The 19,879-nt window shown below is 35.2% G+C and overlaps 1 protein-coding gene across 2 annotated transcripts in view; it reads left to right on the top strand.

Annotated features, from left to right (window-relative positions):
- The window catches only part of IL17REL (interleukin 17 receptor E like), a 42,769-nt gene extending 23,802 nt beyond the window's left edge, over positions 1–18,967 (top strand). The window contains exons 3-17 of one of the 2 annotated variants that reach the window (XM_010729093.3): positions 513–662; positions 1,402–1,511; positions 2,978–3,092; positions 4,639–4,683; positions 5,490–5,629; positions 5,774–5,845; positions 8,023–8,077; positions 8,302–8,465; positions 10,549–10,593; positions 11,222–11,279; positions 11,488–11,633; positions 13,966–14,025; positions 14,923–14,980; positions 17,079–17,133; positions 18,045–18,967. In XM_010729093.3, coding sequence (XP_010727395.1) covers positions 513–662; positions 1,402–1,511; positions 2,978–3,092; positions 4,639–4,683; positions 5,490–5,629; positions 5,774–5,845; positions 8,023–8,077; positions 8,302–8,465; positions 10,549–10,593; positions 11,222–11,279; positions 11,488–11,633; positions 13,966–14,025; positions 14,923–14,980; positions 17,079–17,133; positions 18,045–18,072 — 1,301 coding nt within the window. In that variant the 3' untranslated portion in view covers positions 18,073–18,967. Of the gene's footprint in view, positions 1–512; positions 663–1,401; positions 1,512–2,977; positions 3,093–4,638; positions 4,684–5,489; positions 5,630–5,773; positions 5,846–8,022; positions 8,078–8,301; positions 8,466–10,545; positions 10,594–11,221; positions 11,280–11,487; positions 11,634–13,965; positions 14,026–14,922; positions 14,981–17,078; positions 17,134–18,044 lie in introns of both variants that reach the window. The other variant, XM_010729086.3, reaches the window with a different exon arrangement.
- Positions 18,968–19,879: the final 912 nt, after the last annotated feature.

The raw sequence follows: 19,879 nt of genomic DNA, 5'->3' as shown, positions 1-19,879 counted from the left end.
TTTTTGGTCACTAGGAATGCAATGGTGCCCTCTTGTGTGAAAATCATATTTAACATCAGCTGAGACCATCTGCCAATGACTTTTAAAAGCGAAATACTACCAGTGAGGGTACTCACATGCAGGCAAAGTTTTTTGAGGGGAAAAAAAAAAGCTTATATGATAGTCTAGCCATGATTTGAAAGATCTAGTTACTTAGAAGTGCTATTAGTCTAGCTGCACTCTGCTAACCTTAACTTTTAGAAATATGATTTTCTTTTTTGAGTTCATACTTTCCTAAGCCAGGAAATTTATTATCAAACCCCATCTGTAGTTCTTTCCCACTGCATTTCTACTGAAGTCAATCAGCCATGAGCTTGCTGTGGTCACATGAATATCTTAGGTAAAGTATTGGTTTTGCTGAATTGGTGACTTCCCTACTGATTTCTGAAGAGCTGGATTTTCATCTTTGGTGCTTCCTTCCCCAGAAATATCCTGTGCACACTGTGACTTCTCTTTGTGTTTTGTATTTGCAGGTGGCATTTTTAACAGCTTCTGCCACAGTGCTCCTGCATCTTTGTCTTCTATGGTACTGAAGAGCATGAAGATCTCAACAGTTATTCAATGTGTCCAAGGAAGCCCATGCTCTCTTCATTTAAACATTAAAGGAACTCTGAGTTTGGATGGTAGGAAGCAGATTTGCTACTGAATCATTTCTGTTTACTTCTTGCTATTTTTCTGCCTATTTTTGTTCCATAGTGTAATGCTTGTGTCCAAGCTGTTTTCATGTGGTTGTATCAGATTTTTTAATGGAACTTTTTAACTACAAACCAGGATAAAGCCCTGGAATTTCTCAAAGGAATGAGAACTTAATTTTTTACATCCAACATATTACAGTTTCCTCTACCAGTGCCCCTGTAGTACTGCTGCTCTTTCTTTCTTGCTCTCTTACATGTGAGAGACACACATTAACACATGGATACCATTTGCCCTGGCAACATGGGCATGAATGACTGCACCAACTGTAGAAGACACTGTATTTTGTTCTGAAGTTCCAATTCTAAACCAAAATAAAATGAAAGCACTCAGTTTTTTGGGGCATAGTTTATTTTTACCAACATCCTGCCATTCATGTACTTAGTGTGTTATTGTTTAGATATTTCCTGGTTGCTTCACTCATTGTGTGATTTGTGCTTAATCATTTGCATGACAGTTTGCATAATTAAAGCCTTAATTCATAGAAATCTGTATTAAATCCATGGAGGCTTCCTCCTCCATGTGCTTGCTATTACATGCTGTCCCCTTTTTTCACAGAGATAAAATATGTGTACTTTTCACTTGGAAAGATTAGAATATGGTATATCTCATTTTTCTGTTAAAGGAGTTCAAATCACATTTTTGAAATGTATTCCTAACTTATTTCAGAAAATATTCGTGGGCTGGAGATATGTTCTTTTTCACTGGACACACAGCAATCTCAGTGCACAAATGTGAGATTTGCCAGGAAGAAAAGCAAGATACTTAATGGAAAGAAGGTAGACTCATTTTTATGGGGTTGTTTTTCATTTAAATGTTTATAAACCTTTGGAGAAACATAGGTTTTGTATTTCTCTTTACTGTCTTAATTCTGTGGAAAACAGCAATGAAATACATGCTTCAGAAGTGTCAAATGAAACTTTGTAGCAAATGTCTTCTGTATGCGATTCTCCACCATTTTTAGACTTCTTCCACTTAACTTTTGTCAAGAGAAGATGCCTCTCTAAATTCTACTTTTCAAATTGATCTTGTTTTCTTTTTTATTGTACCCACCAAATTGTGGGGAAGCTTTTGTTACTCCAGTTGCTAGGAAGCACAATGTCACAGGGACCATTAAATGCATTTTCTCACGTCCCACTCACATTTATTTAGATCCAGCCGTGTGAATAGAATTTACACATCTAGAAGACAGCGAAGTGCCTAAACACTCGTACACATCTGTTCTAAACTCTTAATAATAACTGCAATGGCAGAGTATGATTTTGTACTAAACTAAATCCAGAAGTATTCGTTATTAAAATCTGCAGCAAGGAAAAAAAAAAAAAGCAATCCTTGACCTACTGTTTAAAAGAGGAATTTTTGCTTTCAGCTAGGGGTGGTAACTGTTATTAATCCCATACAAAACATATTACTTCATGTGCTCTGTTATATTGATTGCATGTGTTAAAGCAATTTCTACTCCCAAACTGCAATTGCAGTCTACACTCAGTATCATCAGTTGATGATCAAAAGTTGCTGCAGGCAGTGCAGGGCTGGCAATCAACAATTATTGGCTTTCAGAGAAAGGTGAATTTTATGAGTGTGACTCAACAAATGCAACAAATGCATTTAGAAAGATTTTCATGCTTTCATTTCTGTGAGTTTTCTGTGAGTAATCTTTTACCCTCCAAAGGCATTTGTGTCAAATAGGAGTTATATACATTTGGTAGTCTATATGGAATACAGTAGTTACTGCTATCAGTGAGGAAATGACCTGCTGTAATTGGACCTCAACTTTTGCCTCCTAAAATACTTTCCCAGAACCTTACTGGAATGAATAAATTCGGCAAAGTTGATGCTAAATGTTTTAACAGACATATTTTCCTATTCTGCAATTGTTTGTGCTTGTAAAATGCTTACAACTCAGGACTTTTGGTAGTATAAAATACATTTTATCCTTTTTTTTCAGTTCAGTGAGTTCTGTGCTTTTACTATTATTTGATAGTTCATGGATCTTTTGTTTTCTGGAAGTAAAGATGATGACAAGCTCCTAGATTAGAAGAGATGACACTTTTTGAAATCCTTTAATTAAATAACATCTGCTTCCTTTACATTCTTAATGCTACAGTATCTCAAAATGCTTAATGCTCCTTGAAAATGTAAAACAATTTAAACAAAAATATTGCTTGCTTAACTCTCATAACTAGTGGTTTTCATGCATTCTGGAAGTCACACAAAAACTTTATTTTATAAACGTTTTAAACAGGTGCAGGTTCAATTCAATTGCTTTGAAGTCAACGTAGCACAACACATCTATGTGACCATGAAAACAGTACCAAATTACTGTGAAGTTAAGATGAGTCAGGAATACTATGTTGAAGGTAGGAAAACATCTTCAAACAAATCTTTTTCAAAAGACATCTTTTCAAAGAGAAAAACAAGACCAAACCAAACCAAACAAAACAAAAAATTCCAAACAAAACCAAAATCTGAATGCAAAGGCAAATTACATTTTGGGATACGCTGATCTAAGTGGTACTATTTTATGTCTGACATAATCAGTATTATTCTACATTTTGGTGATTTATTTGGTGCGTGTAAATGTCTGACTTGCCAAAAACAAAACAAAACAAGATCGAACAACACCAGATACCAGAGTTTGTATTTCAAAATATTTGGAAAACTACATTATGCGTTTCTCCCAGTTTGCATTCCTGTGAATGGAATGTGATCAATCTCTGTCAGCAGGCTCAGTCCTGCATGATCTCTGTGCATAAAATGTAATTTTGCTGTCTTCTGGTAGACCCCATGCAGTTTCAGAGCTTTTGGAAAGTTTAATAAGAAAGTGTAAAGAAATATCTTCTTTTCACTAGCTATCTGTTCTGTCACCTGTTTCTACATAAGTGAGATAAGATACCATTGATCCTTGTTTTGGGTGTAAGTTGCCTATTATATGCATATTGAAGTAGATTCAGTACAAGTGGTCCAGTGGTTCAGTGTGGTAAGTGGTGGTGCAAAAAATGAACTCAGACACCTTACTCAGCCCATTGCCTGTGCTTGTCCTGCCATCCCATCGCCATAGTCTGTGGGCTGCTGCCCTCGCCCATGGCCATTGGTGCAGTACCATCCCTGCATACTGTATCAGACGTGTTGTGTCTGCTCAAATAAAACTTTGTTCTATTTAAAAAGCATTTCATTTTCTTGCTAAAGCCTCCCCTCCAATTTGCTTTACTGAAGGAGATATGCTCTTTGTGAATGACAAGGGGAAAAAATAGGACTTTATAAAGCCTAGTTTTAAACAAAGTGAAATGAAAACAAAGAAAAATGTTTTCCTATGGAAAATCACAGTGTGAGGGCAATTAAAGCAAAATACCACTCTAATGTACATTTAAGCAGAATATTTTAAAATCAAGATTTAGATTGTGAAGATACAAGTATTAGATATTAGTTCTGAAAGTGCTGGCAGGCTCCCTGGGAACTAAATGAAGGTAATTCTTTGCAAGTCTAGAGGAAGACCAGAATTGAAAACATACAGCTGTTTTTAGCAGAGGAATGAGTCTAGTAAACAGCTGGAGTGAGTTTCAAGGAAAGGATAACTGGAATTGTTATTACTTATATTATTATTAACTACTGAGTAAAGAAGTGCACTGTTGTATCCTAGTTTGCCACCTTAAATTGCTGAAGAGGTTTAACAGTAGAAACCCCACACTGGTGAGATAGCTCCCTAATGCAAGTTAAGACACAGTCAGTGTGTGTGGTACTTCCTTCACTTCCTTCACTATCTAGAAATGGATCAAAATCTACCTTTAAAAGAGAAGGAATGAGATTGTTTTACTGTTGGGAAACTATTGGATAATTTGGAAGTCTTAGCTACATGCCTACATAAATAAAGCAAAACTGAAGAAAATTCTGGTCCCTGTTTTGCAGATTGCAGGAACAGTGATGTGGGAAAACATATTCCAGCTTGTTTGGGTGAGCTCATTTTCTGTATAACTTGAAGTTGTGTGATATTTCTTGTGACTTCTACAATGACATGTTTTCATAGCTGAATAAGCAGAAAAAAATATTTACAACTGCTACTTAAAATTATACTTTGGGTATGTCGCAAAAACTCAGTGTTTCTCTATATTGACTTGTGAATGCTAGATGGCAGATAAAGATATTGGCAACCTATTCAATACTTAAACATTTGGAAGCAGGTTTGTGTCTTTTTCATGAACTACAGATTACAAGTTTCATATTTTGTCCACAAACAGATCTCATAACTAGATTAAAGCAAATTGGCCAAATTGCTGTCCTGATCTTGAGATACCTGTGAATAAGAATAATAAAAAAAAAGCCCCCACATATTGCATTTGTCCAACATAGTTGCACATATTCTCAAAGAAATGAGATTTCAATCTTAGGATAATCAGCTTTTGAAGTAGCATTAGTGTGTATATTTCAGGTATTTGTGCATGAACTACATCAGATTTCAAGTAATGAGGTTAAGGTTCAATCTGTAGGTGTCTCGGCCTCTTATTATTGACAGAGTTAATTAAAAATTAGTAATGTTGAAATTCATTATTTTGAAAAATATTATATGTCATAAAATAAGATTACATATAGGAATATCAGGATATAAAAAGAATTATTTCAAATGTCCTAGGTAAGAAATGTTAATTTTTAAGTGTTTTTAAGTGCATTCTCTATTTTTATAAAGGAACAATGAAGTCAGAAATATACAAAGTAATAAAGAACTAGATACAATAATTTAATGTTTGAGTTTTCTTTTTCAGCTGGAAAGTTAGACTATAATGTAGACAGGACAAGAAAAGTCATATCAGTGAATGTATCCAACTTTCTTCGAGATCAAGATTATTACATTCGTTTGTGTCACAAATGGTTTACCTGTGAAGATGTGGGACAATTTGCTGTGGTGAGTTACGGCTTAAAGCATTGCTTTCTTGAGGTGTCTGGGGGAGAAATGCTAATTGAGATCATACTTACATGAAATGGTCTTCTGTGTCTTTGTTAACCTTATTAAATTGGCCTGGATCAATGATCATCTTTTTCATTTCAGATAAGAGGGAAGGATTCTTTAAAATCAGTTTCTCTGAAGTACTCTCAGCTACTTCCTTGTCTTTGCATTGAGGTAACCGTTTGGATTTTATATATGCTTGTGTTTCTGATTAAATAAATTTTATATGGGTATGTGCTAAAAAAGGCGGGAAGATATGTAGGAGAAGGCTCTACTGCTATGTTTTTAACTAAAGCATGTTTGACCTTACGGTTACAAAAAAGTTGAAGAGACTTTTCAGAAAACACTAATTAAAGATGGAGATAAAAGGAAATTAATTTATACAAGGTTAATTTAACTTAGTTTTTATAAGTAATGAAAATACAGCATGTTTAATTTGAATTTCAGCATAGCATTTGAGGTAGTTTCACATTCAAAGCTAAGAGATTATTTGAGGAAGCGGGGGGAGATAATACTTCCTTGGAGAACTAATTCAGCTGCTTCTATTGAATGGTGCAGTGATAATAGGAAGATAATTTAAGGATCACTCTCAGGTCTTAAATGAATGTTTTCATTAACCACAAGGGCACAAAAGGAAGGAACGTGTTAATGAGATCTGCTAGTAATACAGTTGAGTGGTATAATCAAAATAGAAGAGAATCTGAATAAGTGGAAGAGAATAGAGATCTTCATATAGGAAATAACTAAATGAGGATAAAGTGTAATGGTGTGAAGTACAAGTTCATGCATTTGCTTTAATAAAAACACTTCTTATTGTAAAATATGAGTCCTTGTTTGGAAAAAACACTGGAGAAAAAGATTAGGGTTCATCATAAGATGATTGATTAAAGGAACATGCTTACATGATGTAAATGTGAAAAAAGATTAAGGTGGCAAGATTATCACAAGCCAGCAGGAAAGTATAGGTAAGACTTTCTATGAAATATTGTAGGCAATTATTGCATCCTTATTTAATAAACATTAATTAAAATGAAAGATGTACATAAAAAATCTAGAATGGTTGGGGAGTAAAAAGGCTGTCTTAAAAAGGAGATTCAAAGAAGGTGTTTTCTTTAGCCTGTTAAAATACATGTAACGAGAAACTATGTTTGTTTATTAAATACTCATCAGAATGGTTTCTTATATGAACACATTTTTTAAACTAAAGACATTGTTGACACAGACATGAAGGATGATATGCTCCATTCCTGTAATCACAGTATGTACACTCTTTACTGATAATCTGATAAACAGGAAGTAAAAATCACCAAACTAATTTAAAATGAGCTCGATAAAATACAAAAATATTCAGTTTCTCACTGAATTCTGGAGTAGTATTTTACTTGTGGATTAACATAATAAATGTAGATATCCATATGTAAATGCCTACCTTTTAATTAAATGTCCAAACTCTTTAGTCATTGATAATCTAGTTAATGCAGTTAGTGAAGCCTGTAAAGTTACTCAGTGGACCAAATGTAATTGCTCATTTTTGAATGAACTGATTAGCACTATGAACACTGACTGGACCTTCATATGGCTGCTGTAATATGAATTTGGGCAGTCTAGTTACATTCAGATGTGTACATTGCAGACACCTAATACACCTAAGATACCTAACATACCTTAATATATGAATTGAATCAGGAGATGTCTTCCAAACCTAGTAATTTTATTTTTTTTTTAATTTCACTCTGAAAGGTAGGAGGTCAATGGAAAATATTCCACTTAGTATATATACAGAGAAACCCACAATATGATTGCTGAGCAAACAAATGAGAACTGTGAGCAATAAAAACATTTGCACATTAGTCTAAACAGTTAGGTTATACTAACAGTCATGCATAGATTCCTGCAAGATTGGGTTTAATGTTAGTCCTCAGACTTCAAGACTGCATCCTTAGCCATAACAAAGTTCATGAGATCTGGCATTATGATTCTTAAATGTCTTTTGTTACCCCTAGAATATAATGACACTGTAAGAAACAATGAATATCAAGTTAGAAGTTTTTTTAAATGAAATATGGTCCAAATATACGACTCAGAAATAGTAGGCATGTAGGGCTGGAAGGTCATCAGGTCATCATCACCATGTCATCAGCTTCCAGCTAGGCTAGTACATCTCCAGTCCCAACAGTGTTGGACAGATATCCAGTGCAAAAAAGCCTTTTAAAAAAATACTTCCCCAAATATACCATAATAGACATAACATGTGCATTTAGTGGGAAGGCTGGTCTTTCACATCCTTTCTGAAGTGTTAAAAAGTGTCGTATCTGAAGATCTCTAGTTAATCGCTAATTTTTGGGTTTTAGGGTTGGCTGGCAATACCGGATGCCAGGAGGTTACAACTTTGTCCCTTTGAAAATGGCAAGTATTTTTTGATTACTCTTTATCCGAGTGTTTTTTGTCACAATTTTAAATTCATCTAAGGTGAAAACCATGCGTTGCAAAACTGCAAGGAAATCATTATACTGGCTTGTTATATTGTGGTAGATGAAATAACTTATTTTTAGGTCTTAAGATTTAAGTGTCTTTCCCTGATTACGTTTTTTTGACATTTTGAATAATATTTCCACTTTTTTGGTACACAGATACAACATCATTATGGGATAATATTGTTTATACTCCAGTGACACAAACCCTAGCTTGGGAACCAGCCTGCCCTGTGCTTGTTATTGTTAACCTGTGCAGATTAATGAAGTCTAATGACCACTGTGAAGATATACAAGATTCTTCCAAACGTTTTCCTGAGAAGGTAAGAACTATACGGCTCTTCATTCAACTAGTGAGATTGGCCATGAACAGAACAATACATAAAGTGAAGCTAGACTTAGGAATAAGAGCAGTTGCAAATTCCTCTTTTCTTCTGTGATACTTTAAAGTATTCCTAACCGCAGTCTGTTCTTGTACACTAACCACATAATTTATTCAGAAAGTTCAATATTGGTTGACTCACTATTAAGAAATAAAAAGACGGACATGACTGTGAAGCTAGTAATGTTTACTAAATTCTTTGGGGTCAATAGATTCTGCTTTTCATTTATAGTAAAGGCATGATTCATCTGCTCTGACTTAGCTGTCTAAAATTTATGTGTTCAAGTCAAAACTGTTCATCTCAGATGCCCTTTAAAGTAAGGAAATAAAGCAGACACATTCAGAGGACAATTCTTTTCATCTGACAATAGATATTTAAGAAAATTTGGAGGGCTATATCTTTGATGTTTTGCATTATGACTAGAGTCTATTATGACTGGATATCATAACATCATAATCTGGATATTTAACTTTAGATATCTAAAATGGAAGTCAGATAAATCTAAATCTCTTTAGATCTTATTGGAGATGTAAAAATACCTTGATGGTAGTTTTATACTCCATTATGTTCTCTTTGAAGTGCCTTCCTCAAGTTGGATTCAATGCCTTGAAGTTGTGGGTGTTGAAATGCTGTGTTCCTCAGTTCTTTCAGCACTTATACTACTAATCTGAAAAGGATTTTTAATGAATGTATTTTGAATTGCTACATACTTCATTCTGAAGTATCACAAGACTGAATGCATTGGATTTATGAAATTGCACAGAATTTGAGCTTGCATTTTGAAAAATAAATTTCAGATTTTATTGTGGAGAGAAGACAGTAAAATCCATGTAACATCTCAAAAGGTAGATAAAATCATAAACAGATTCTTTCTTTTTTTGAAACATTATGAAAAAAAAAAAAGGGGGAAAAAAAAGGAATCCTAAAATGAGATTTGTCTAGTAATGGTCATATCTATTACCCAAAACATTGTCCAAGATTGTTTTATTACAGACAATGAGTGTTTTCTTGTACTTACTCATTGCTTTCAATGGCTGAATTCATGGACAGGTATGTTTTTTTTTCTTTTTTTTCCAATTTAATTGTGAAAGGTGTTGAATTTTGACCATTTCTTGAAGAACATCTTTATAGTGTGCTGCAGAGATTACTCGGATAATGCCAGCTCTGCCAGTAAGCACATACAATGCCACACACTCTAATACTATGTACATGTATTGACTTAGGTCCAGACGCTATGCAACTCTTCTCTATAATAAGGCTGTGTCTTTCTTTCTCAAAGACTATGATGTCTCAGTTTCTGAACAGATAGCTCCCATGGCACTATTTTCTGCAATCCTACTGTAGATATGCTTAAGGATATTCACTGTTTGGTTATCAAAAAAGGCACAATAATGAGGTGTTACTTTGGTCATGATAGTGTGTTTTGTGTATTGTAACCACTGTGCTCAGCTGCTTGAGCAGTGGTGTTTGTCTTAGTAAGAACACTTACACAGGTAGCAGTTATTTATATGAGATGAGGCTTTTTATAATGAACTCCATGGGAAGATGAGCTGTTGTTAATCAAGAAAGAAAAATTTTGTACATCATTTAAGTGGGTTTCTGAAGTTCATTCTATGTTTAAGTCTTTTCTTGAATAGAGATACTGAAAATTGAGAATTCTCTTAAGGTAAAAGTGTTAAACCAACAACACTCTGGAGTGAATGTTTAAACATTCTGGAGCATTGCTGATGAATAAGGGACTGGAAGAAAACTACTGCGTAATCAGAATTTTGTACCCAAGTCATGACAAAATCAATTAATTAAACTCTAATGGGTTGGACTGATATAAAAATGCTACATGTTATGGATTAATATAAGCAAATTATTCAGGAATCCAAGATGACAGTTGTTTCTATTTTTAATATTTCATGCCAGTAAGTAAACCAGTTCCTTTCTCTGTTATCAAACCAAGAACATCTGGAGTAATTAATTTTCTGAAACTAGTCAATGAAACCAGCTAATGCTGAGTACTCTTTTCAAGCAGGTTAAGTATTCTCGTGTGGACACTCACCCAAGACTTTGCATGAAGGTAAAGTAGTTTCTTTGTAAAAAAACTCTTTCCTGTCCTCTTTCTGAATTGGTATTATTGTTCAGGATTTTTTTTTTCTTTTTTTTTTTCTCGTAGCTCTGATGAATAGGAAGTAGAAATGAAGGAAATGTGAAAGATTAAATTAAAATGAGGTTCTTTGGAAGTGCAGCAGCAATGATCTGACAAATGTCAGATCATGCCCAGATTTTCCTATTTAAGAAAAGCAGTGAAAATGTTTTAGGTCATACACTCAAACTCTGAAGCATACATTAAAATTAATGTGGAAAATTTTCCATATTAAATATTTGATAATAAAAGTGATTGATTGAAATGCTGCATTTACTGGAGTGCTGTTTATTATTGGTGAGGAAAAAATGCCATATAAGACTAATGCTGGCACATTATTATGTCATTGTAGACTACTTTTAAGTCAATGGAACTACATGTTTCTGTAAAATTGAGCATGTGGGGATCTAATTTAAATCAAATGTTTGAAGATAGCATAGAGCAGAAAAGCTGTGAATTCATCTTTCTTTTCTGGAATGCAGTGATTATGTGTACTCGAATCTGTACCCACAGACTGAAATAAAAAAAAATCAGTTTTCCTAACTGATTTCTCTGGTTTCAGTTTACAACCAAGCAAGGCTCTTGGGTTAAATGTCCATTTGCTCATGGAGAATTTCCAGGTAAATATATATTTTTAGAATTACATAATATTAAATTGTGAATTGCTTTCTCCAGTAAGCAAGTTCTCTCTTCACTAATGTATTCACATCATTGAAGCCTGTAAATTATAGCAAACAGATATGACAGTTTGTTACTTCTGTATATAAACTTCCCAGTAGGTCCAGTGTTGATCAGTATGAAAGAGTAATTATTTTCCCCTATTGTTAGCTTGGAAGATGAGAACAGCTGCAGTTGCAGATCGAATACAAGTTTTCTTCACATCCCAAACCAAAGCACACTTCTCAGTACTGGTGTGTAACAGGACACAGCTGGCCTCGTGTGAATCTGTTGGGATGCGCCATTCAGTCTCTGTGGTTTGTATACATTATTTCTTCAAATTCTGTAATACTTTTCAACGAATCTAACTGCATTTGTTTATTATTTCATTTATTGCTATGCAGCTTGAAAGTGTTATTAAGCACACGCAAGTACTGATTGGAACAATTACTGGAACATTTTTAAAGCATGAAGTTCTAATTCTGATCTCACGCTGATGGAAGATATTAATAAAGAGGCTGAGGTCAAGTGAGTCATGTCAAAGAAAGTAACTACTATTGAGCAGAACCTTAGTATTGTTTTAACATCATTTTTGTGGTACAGTATTTGTATTATGAATATAGCAAATGCAACTGTTAGCTTTTCATATATGGTTCATCAATGTAGCTGACCTCACAGGTCTCACATCATTAAATTTAAGACTTGAGGCACAATTCCACAAAGGTCTTGAGCTACTCTAAATCTCATGGCTGCCAAAAGAAACCAACTTCAGCTCACAAAAAAAGGAAAGTTTTCAGACAATTTAACTTTTTCAGACAGCTGACTGGGACTGCGCAACAACTTCTGACTGCACAACTGGTTCTTACAGAAAAAAGGAGGGAGGGAAAGGATTGTGGGAGGAACTGCTTTTTCAGTCCTTGATCCTTTCAGCATGCGGCATGCACATAACAGGGGGCTGTTGACAAGAAGGCAACTTCTTAAGCAAGCAATTGACGTCTTAAACGAAAAGGGATGGACAGTGAAAGCTGAATTTATTTTCTAGTGAATCCGTTTAGATTTTTCATTACATCCCTTCTTCTGAATGTAGCAGAGCATTTGTTCCAAGCTGAGTTTTCCAACTCAGAGTCTTGTTACACAAGTTGAAGTTGAGTTTAAGCGAAACATTGTATCTCCTCCAAAAGATCTGAGAAATGAAGGTGTAGGTCTATCAAAAGTCACAGACTGACAGAATCACAGAATGTAAGGGATTGGAAGGGACCTCAAAAGATTATCTAGTCCAATCCTCCTGCTGGAGCAGGAGCATCTAGATTAGGTCACAGGGACCCACCGTCCAGGTGGGTTTTGAATGTCTCCAGAGAAGAAGACCCCACAACCTCTCTGGGCAGCCTCTTCCAGTGTTCTATTACCTTCATTATGAAGATTTTTTCTCGTATTTATGTGGAACCTCTTCTGTTCCAGCTTGTACTCATTGCCTCTTGTCCTATCGTTGGATGTCACTGAGAAGAGTAAGAGAAGTCTGTCTTTATGGAGCAAGATATCCGGAGAAATGCTGTATTACTGGCAGAGATGGAGACCAGTGTAGCAGCAGTTGACAAACTACATGTGTAGTGAACACTTAACAGTGTAATTTCCCTTCAACTGGCTTATTTCAAATAAAATCTGTGGAATTTAGACTTTTGGTTTTAAATAATATGTGAATTGCAAAGTGAGAAGGCTAATGGTACAACACTGATAAGGCAGAGCCAGGTGTTTCACAGTGTCTTTCATGAAGGGCTCTGGTACATTTAGAAATGCTTTTTTCTTCCTTCTGATGCAAGGCTGTGATTTCCTTTGTGTACTGTGACACAGTGGGAGCCCACATAAGTTACACACAGTTCCCGTACCACCACTGTGAGCAATATACACAAAGTTTTCATAATGACTTAGCTCTGTGTTCCCAGAAACTGATGTTCTTTCTAGTAATCCCAGTTTGGTTGTCTTGAGTAAGAACACATTCACCTAATTTACCCAAAATTATTTTAGGAGTTTGCCACACTAAAGAAAACAGTGTGGGATGCAAAGCTATTAGTGGACTAACTAAAATTATTTTGAGGACAAACTATAAACAATCAAATGCTAAGTGTCAGAACAGTCATTTAGGACAATTTTACCCTAAGGCTGAGCTTGTTCTTGGCATACAATATGATGGGAAACCCACAATAGCTGCAAAGAAAGGGTCATTCCTTCAACTCACGTACACGAGGGAAAAGAAGTGAAGATGCTTGGTGCTAACATGGTGTCAGCAGCCTTGGTGGGAGGGTGTCCTCCCTCATGGTACTTCACAAAGTACAGGAGCATTGGCATTCTTCCTATTCTGTCCAAACTGTGCTTGACAAAATTACCCTAGCTGCTTATGGTCATTGAGAACCAGGGATATCTCTGAAAATGTGTAACCTTCCATGATGAATGTGTACTTTTATATTTTTTACTTTATATATTAAATTTCCAACACAGTAAAACATGCAGTGTTACTGGCAAAGGAAGAAAAATGATGGAAAGACAATATTTTTTCATTGTTTCAGGATATGGAAAATAATATTTTTTTTTGTCTTCCTTCCCTCCTTCCCTCCTTCTTTCCTTCCTTCTTTCCTTCCTTCCTTCCTTCCTTAGGGAGATTCTGTGTCAATCACGATGTCACGGGAAATGTGCGGGTCAACAATTTGCATTCAGGTACGTGTATTGATTTTGCCAGGTACTGTGTACAAAATAAACAAGACATAAAAAAGAAAATAAAAATAAAAGAAGGAAGCCAGCAGGCACCCTCCCAGCTTCCTCCTCCTAGCCAGATCTGATTGCTGTGCAAATGGAGTTGGCAAAGAGCATTATTTATAGCTTGAAGTGCTGCCACCACCTCTTGTTGAGATGATATTAATTAACAGAGAAGTTGCTGTCAGCGATCCTGCTGCTTTCTAAGTGGCAGATAAACGGATATCAACAGGAAATTGTTAAGCCTGTTTCTGTATGTTCCTTTGTTTCTAATAAAAGGTTAGTTAAGAGATCCAAGTAAATCGTAGATGAATCTTTGAAACCTTGACATTAGCTGAAAAAGGTTAGACATATAGCTAATAGCACAGTAAGTACATAGTCTGCTAGAATTAGTGCTCCTGAAAGCACAGTAGAACCAAATTACTGACTGTTTTACACACTAATTCTGTAGCTGAGCTTCATTAAGGCAACATTAATAGAAAATGAATATGAAGCTGATTGGTTTTCTCCTCTCTGGAGTTAAAAGTTTTCAACTTGGTGTATCTTGAGTCTCTTGAGTTCTTGAGTTGATGTTTTCCTGTATAAATTGTCTGCTGTGTAAATAAGATAACATCTTTCAGAATATAACTCTCCAAACAAGAAAAACTGTTTGATTTTAACATTTAGAAACCTAAATTTAAAAATTAAAAATGATAGTGATTTCAGTGGACTAAAGTCTCCATGTACATTTCTTTAAAATAGAATAAAAATGTACTCAGTTGAGTAGACTAATAAAGCAGTATTTTATTATTGATGTCAACAGAACTGTTTAGTAACAGTACTGCTGAAAGGGGAATAAGACTCTGTTCTTTCTTTTACAAGGGCTGGAGGACAGATGTAGATTATTCAGTTCCACTGCAGATCTGTGATATCCACTGTGGTAAGTACCTATGATGACAAAAGAAGAAACTTGATTGAATGGAAGAGAGCATCTCAGGTGAAGGATGCTTTCATTGGGAAATGAAGATGGGATTCATCTGACTGAATGTGGATGTCTACATGTGAGCTAGATATACTCAATTTTCTTTATAGACAATGGACTCCTATCTAAACCAGCTTTTAATTAGCTACTGTAAGGGCAACTTGTGTGGCTGTTTTCTCCGCTCCGTGGGTGAATTTACCAGCCTATGCCAAATGCTGCACACCACACCTACATTTGCCTTGCTCTTGGTAGATGAAGTAACTAGTTTAAAACAATCCTTGGCAAGTAGGCACGCACTTCTGTCATTGTAGTGATTGCAGCATAGCCCTACTGTTAATTCTCCAGCTCTGCAAATGGAACAGCAGGAGTTTCCTCCACTGAAGAATTACTGTGAGGATTGTATTATGAGTTCAAGCACACTCACATATGCTCTTGAAGTCAGAATATTCTGAAATCTCCAACCCCTGATGGTAAGGCACTGTAAAATCTAATGAATTTGAAGTAAATAACCCTCTAAGGTTTACGGTGAAGAACACAGGGTTAGGTATAGTAGAACTGAAAAGTCTAAAAAGGAGTTGAGCTGAGAGAAAGCTCAATCTGAGCACTTCAAGAAAAAAAACCTCCCCAAACCCACGCAAACACTGTCCCTCCCAGTTCATTATAAACATAGCAATTCTTGTGAAAGATTTGCTCTGTGTACTGTTAACCGTAGCTTCAGATTTGGAAGCCTGATACTCGACACTTAAATTTGCAATCCAACTGCAGTTCTCTGTGCAAGCACTGACATAATGCTTGTTCAGTTTTCTTCTGCACTTAAAAACTCACGACAAGTCCACTCAAGGTGAATCAGTTAATTTCTGAATGTTGTAATTCATTCAGTCTTGATACATTCTCCTTATTCATAGTTTCCATTTAACAAATGTGAAAGATATGAAAAAAGCATCAAAAATAACAATAGGTTCCAGGGATGACAGTCAGGGAATTCCTTCTGCCTTCTAATAGAGAGAATGGACCTATTTATTAAATGAAAATGGTGGAACACTGAAAACCAAGTAAAGAATTTTCTGGACATGTTGTTTGATTAAAATGTGGAATTTGTTATCATAATTTCTGTTCTGATCAAGAATTTCTGGAGATTCAGAATTAAAAAAAAAAATAAAAAAGATAAGCTGTGCATTTCCAGGATTTCCAAGTTTTAATATGTGAATGCTACATTTATTGTATGAAGCATAAATAGGATATGATTCATGGCTTCTGCCAAACTCCATATTTTGGGGTAATGCTGTCCACATTAGCAAGTGGATGATTCCACCTTTGCTATCTTGCTAGAAGGAGATTGCTGAAACTTCCTTGTGCTCTCAATGTATCATCAGGAGAAATCAATTGCCTGTTTTGTCGTGTGTCAGATTTTGAATTTAACAGCATTCCTACTAAGAATTTTGAATTCTCAAGTGCTTATTTTCTAAAATTAAGACATCTTTTCAAGTATGAGCTTTCCAAAATCAAGAGATATGAAAGTTCCTTAAAGATAACCTCATCTAGGGTGATAATTCTTACACTGGGATGCTATTTGTCCTTGAACCTAATATGTTAAGAGAAAGAAAGGAATATTAAATGTAGAATTTGTCCATAATTTGTGGCAATTAAATTCTACTAAATGTGAAATGATTGAGAAACAATCTTATAAAAGTATAGTGAAAATATCTACTGTATACATCTTTGTGAAATAGAAACTTACATCATTACTACATTTTATTAAAGATTGCATGCAGTGTCAGTATGCCCAAAAGAGCAGTGATGTTATTGACATGCGTTTTACTTCTCAAAGGCAAAACCTAAAGGAAAAAGTTGCTTCCCTTTTCAGTTTTATTATTCCTTTGCCCTCTTCTCTGAATTACATTAGAAGCAAAATATTCTAAAACATTATTTCACCTATTTAAGAAGAAATATATCTATTCCAAATGAAAAAATAACTGGAATCAGTTAATTTAAAAAAAAAAGGTATGAACTGTAATGAAAACAAAATGACACTTTACATTTTAATTTGTTCCTTCAGGTTTTCGTGGACAGACATATGGTAATGAAAACCCTGCGAAGGCCATGACACACAGGTATTCAGCCATTCTCTTAAATGCACTGTTAAAAAATTTTAAGAGTTGGCAGATTTATTAATTCTGAAAACATCATTACTGTTTCTAAGGAACAGAAACAAGTGATAAGACAATAAGAGTGATATTTTTACTTGCTGGCAGGAATGTCTCTCCCCTTTCCTTGTCCCCACTGTTGGCACCTCTTACTCCGTTGTTCTTGCTCTCAGCAGTCTGGCCTGAGAGGTAAGCTGCTAGAGAGACAAAAAACCAAAATGTGATAAAACTACCATTCAGCCTTCAAGAGCCCTGGAACAATCAGATTTACTGAGCATGGCTTTCATATTATTAGCACCTGTCTTCTGCTTTTCCTCTGGCATTTGCAAGGGAATCACAATACCCTGTTCTCTCACTTTTTGGATGTATCTGCTCAGCTGTTCCAGTCTTTCTTCTCTTACCCACATCCATTGCAAAATACTTATTCCTAGGCTGTAAAGGAGTCAGTAATTAATGGAGTCAATGGATGTATGATTTTGTAAGATCCCGAGCTTCTCAAAAAGCTCTTTCTTTAAGGATGCCCTTTTGGAGGCAGCCTGGGTGGGAGCAACCTAGAACACAAGAAAGAAAAGAAGTATTCTGAAAAGTCATTGTTCAAAGAAGTTTAAAATATGCAGCCTTTCCAAAGTTAGACAAGTCATGTTGAAAAGCTGCCACCATCTTTGGGGTAGTCTTTGCTTTGCTAGGTGATAACACTAAGAACAAAGTATCTCATTTTTTGTGCATTTGTTCAAAATGACTGTGTGGTTTGGGCAGTCAAGTCCTCACGCTATAGGTAAATCACTACATTTATTGCTAACTCCAACTATGTAAGAATGCAATGAACTCTTTCTCAGTGCAAAGAAATAAATATCTTTCTTTTTCTGTTTCTCCCCTAGAATGAAGAGCGTGCATTCCTTGCATTGAATTAAACAACACATTTTCAATGTCCTCAGAGGCTTATTAATATCCAGTTGTACTTTGGTATAACTTGCAAACTTGGCATCTCACATCTTAATAAATTCTCCTAATTCTGTGGGATTTTTCTCATGTGAAGAATTCAGCAAGTTAGACCTACTTTAATGTCCAAAAGAAGCTGAATTATGATTCCTCATTTCACAGTATTTCAAAACAAAGCACATCTTAGGTCATGTAGTTAGAGAATCAGGTTCATGTTTTCCTTCTAAATTAATATTTTATATATAATGTGCTTTAAATGAATAATTTCACAGTACCTATAGAACAAGAATTTCAGAAGTTCTTATTTGCAACTTTCCTTTTTAAACCATAAGAAAAAGTTTTTGGGAAATGAAGAAAGGAATTTTTCTCATCTTTTTACAATATCCTTCTTTGTTTTCTGATGCCATTCTGACGACCTCATTGTGACGGACCATATTCCTTAAGCATATCTAATAACTGATTTCTGTGTTTACATTTGCCTTTGACTTGGAAATAACTCCTATTTATCAGAGGAGGTCTTCAGTTTGAAAGTTACTTAAAACTGTCATGTGAAAATCCAGCCTAGAAGGAAACAGTTAAGTGGAAATAACTGAAGTATTTTTTTCCATTATATCAGTATTTATTCATCACATTTGAGAATAATATTACACTTTGTACTGATTATCAAACATTTGGCCTTCGTTTCAAGGAACACTCCTGTCAAACATCCTTACTTCCTGTTGTGTAAAAAGGAAATAAAGTCAATTGAAAGTTTATTAATAACAAATCCTGAAACCATGTAGAGTTGCTCATGTAAGATCAAAAAAATGGGAGGGGAGTGAGGGTGTGGAACAAGAAGTTGATCAATAAAAAATATTTTCCATCTGAATGTGTTTTTTGTTTAGTGATTTTCAGAGAAGAATTTACAGAGTATAAATATGGGATAAGAGTCATATCTGCTATATTGAAACAAGGTTTCTGATGGGCTCTCGAGAGGACAAACACTGCCTGGCTCCTTTGGTATTAAAACTTCACTGTGTAGAGCACACATCTACTAGATATATTCCTATTCTGTGCAGTGCTATGGCTCCATAAGCAGATGTGGGAAGGCAGCCCTTGTGCAGCATTTATTTACTTACTTTGACTGTGAAATAGCAGCACCAATCTATTCAGATATCTGCTTTTCCTTTAATACCCTCCAGACTGCAGCCAGAAACAACCTGTTCAACTGAGGGAACATTAACATTACTCTTCAGGGGAAAAGCCTTTTCTGTCTGAAAGGCTGATTTGTACTGCTTTTTATTGCATCTAAGTCTTAAGATGAACTTTTTGCCTCCGTTCTCAGACTGAAAATGAATTCAGATTACTGTGGTGTGGTAGGACCCAAAAATCAAAGTGTAGCTAAGAAAAAACCACCTCCAATGACAAGTCATATAAGGTCCTGAAGCAACAGTATCTGCACTGGAGGTTGCTGGATGCTTTCAATTGCAAAATCCTATTTTGGCTGCACAAGTGCTAAAATTGTTGGGTAAATCTTTTCTTGGTGAAGGTAGCAGACATAGCACTTAAATGAAATGTCTGAAGTTTAACTGTTCATACAAAGGTAGTAATCTAGACTCCACTGTGGCCACTGCAGTGATAAGTACTTCTCAAGTGTATTTTGTTCTGACTAGACACTGATGTTAGAGGTAGTCTAGACAGCTCAGCCTAAATGCTTACCTTTAAGACATTCTTGACTATAGCAATGTTTGCAAATAATCCCTAATTGTATTTCTGTACTTTGTCTCAGATCTGT

Source organism: Meleagris gallopavo, chromosome 1 (genome assembly GCF_000146605.3).
Source record: "Meleagris gallopavo isolate NT-WF06-2002-E0010 breed Aviagen turkey brand Nicholas breeding stock chromosome 1, Turkey_5.1, whole genome shotgun sequence".
NCBI classification, from domain to species: domain Eukaryota; kingdom Metazoa; phylum Chordata; class Aves; order Galliformes; family Phasianidae; genus Meleagris; species Meleagris gallopavo.
Note: the sequence above shows the minus strand (reverse complement) of the source record. Positions and strands in the feature narration are given on the sequence as shown.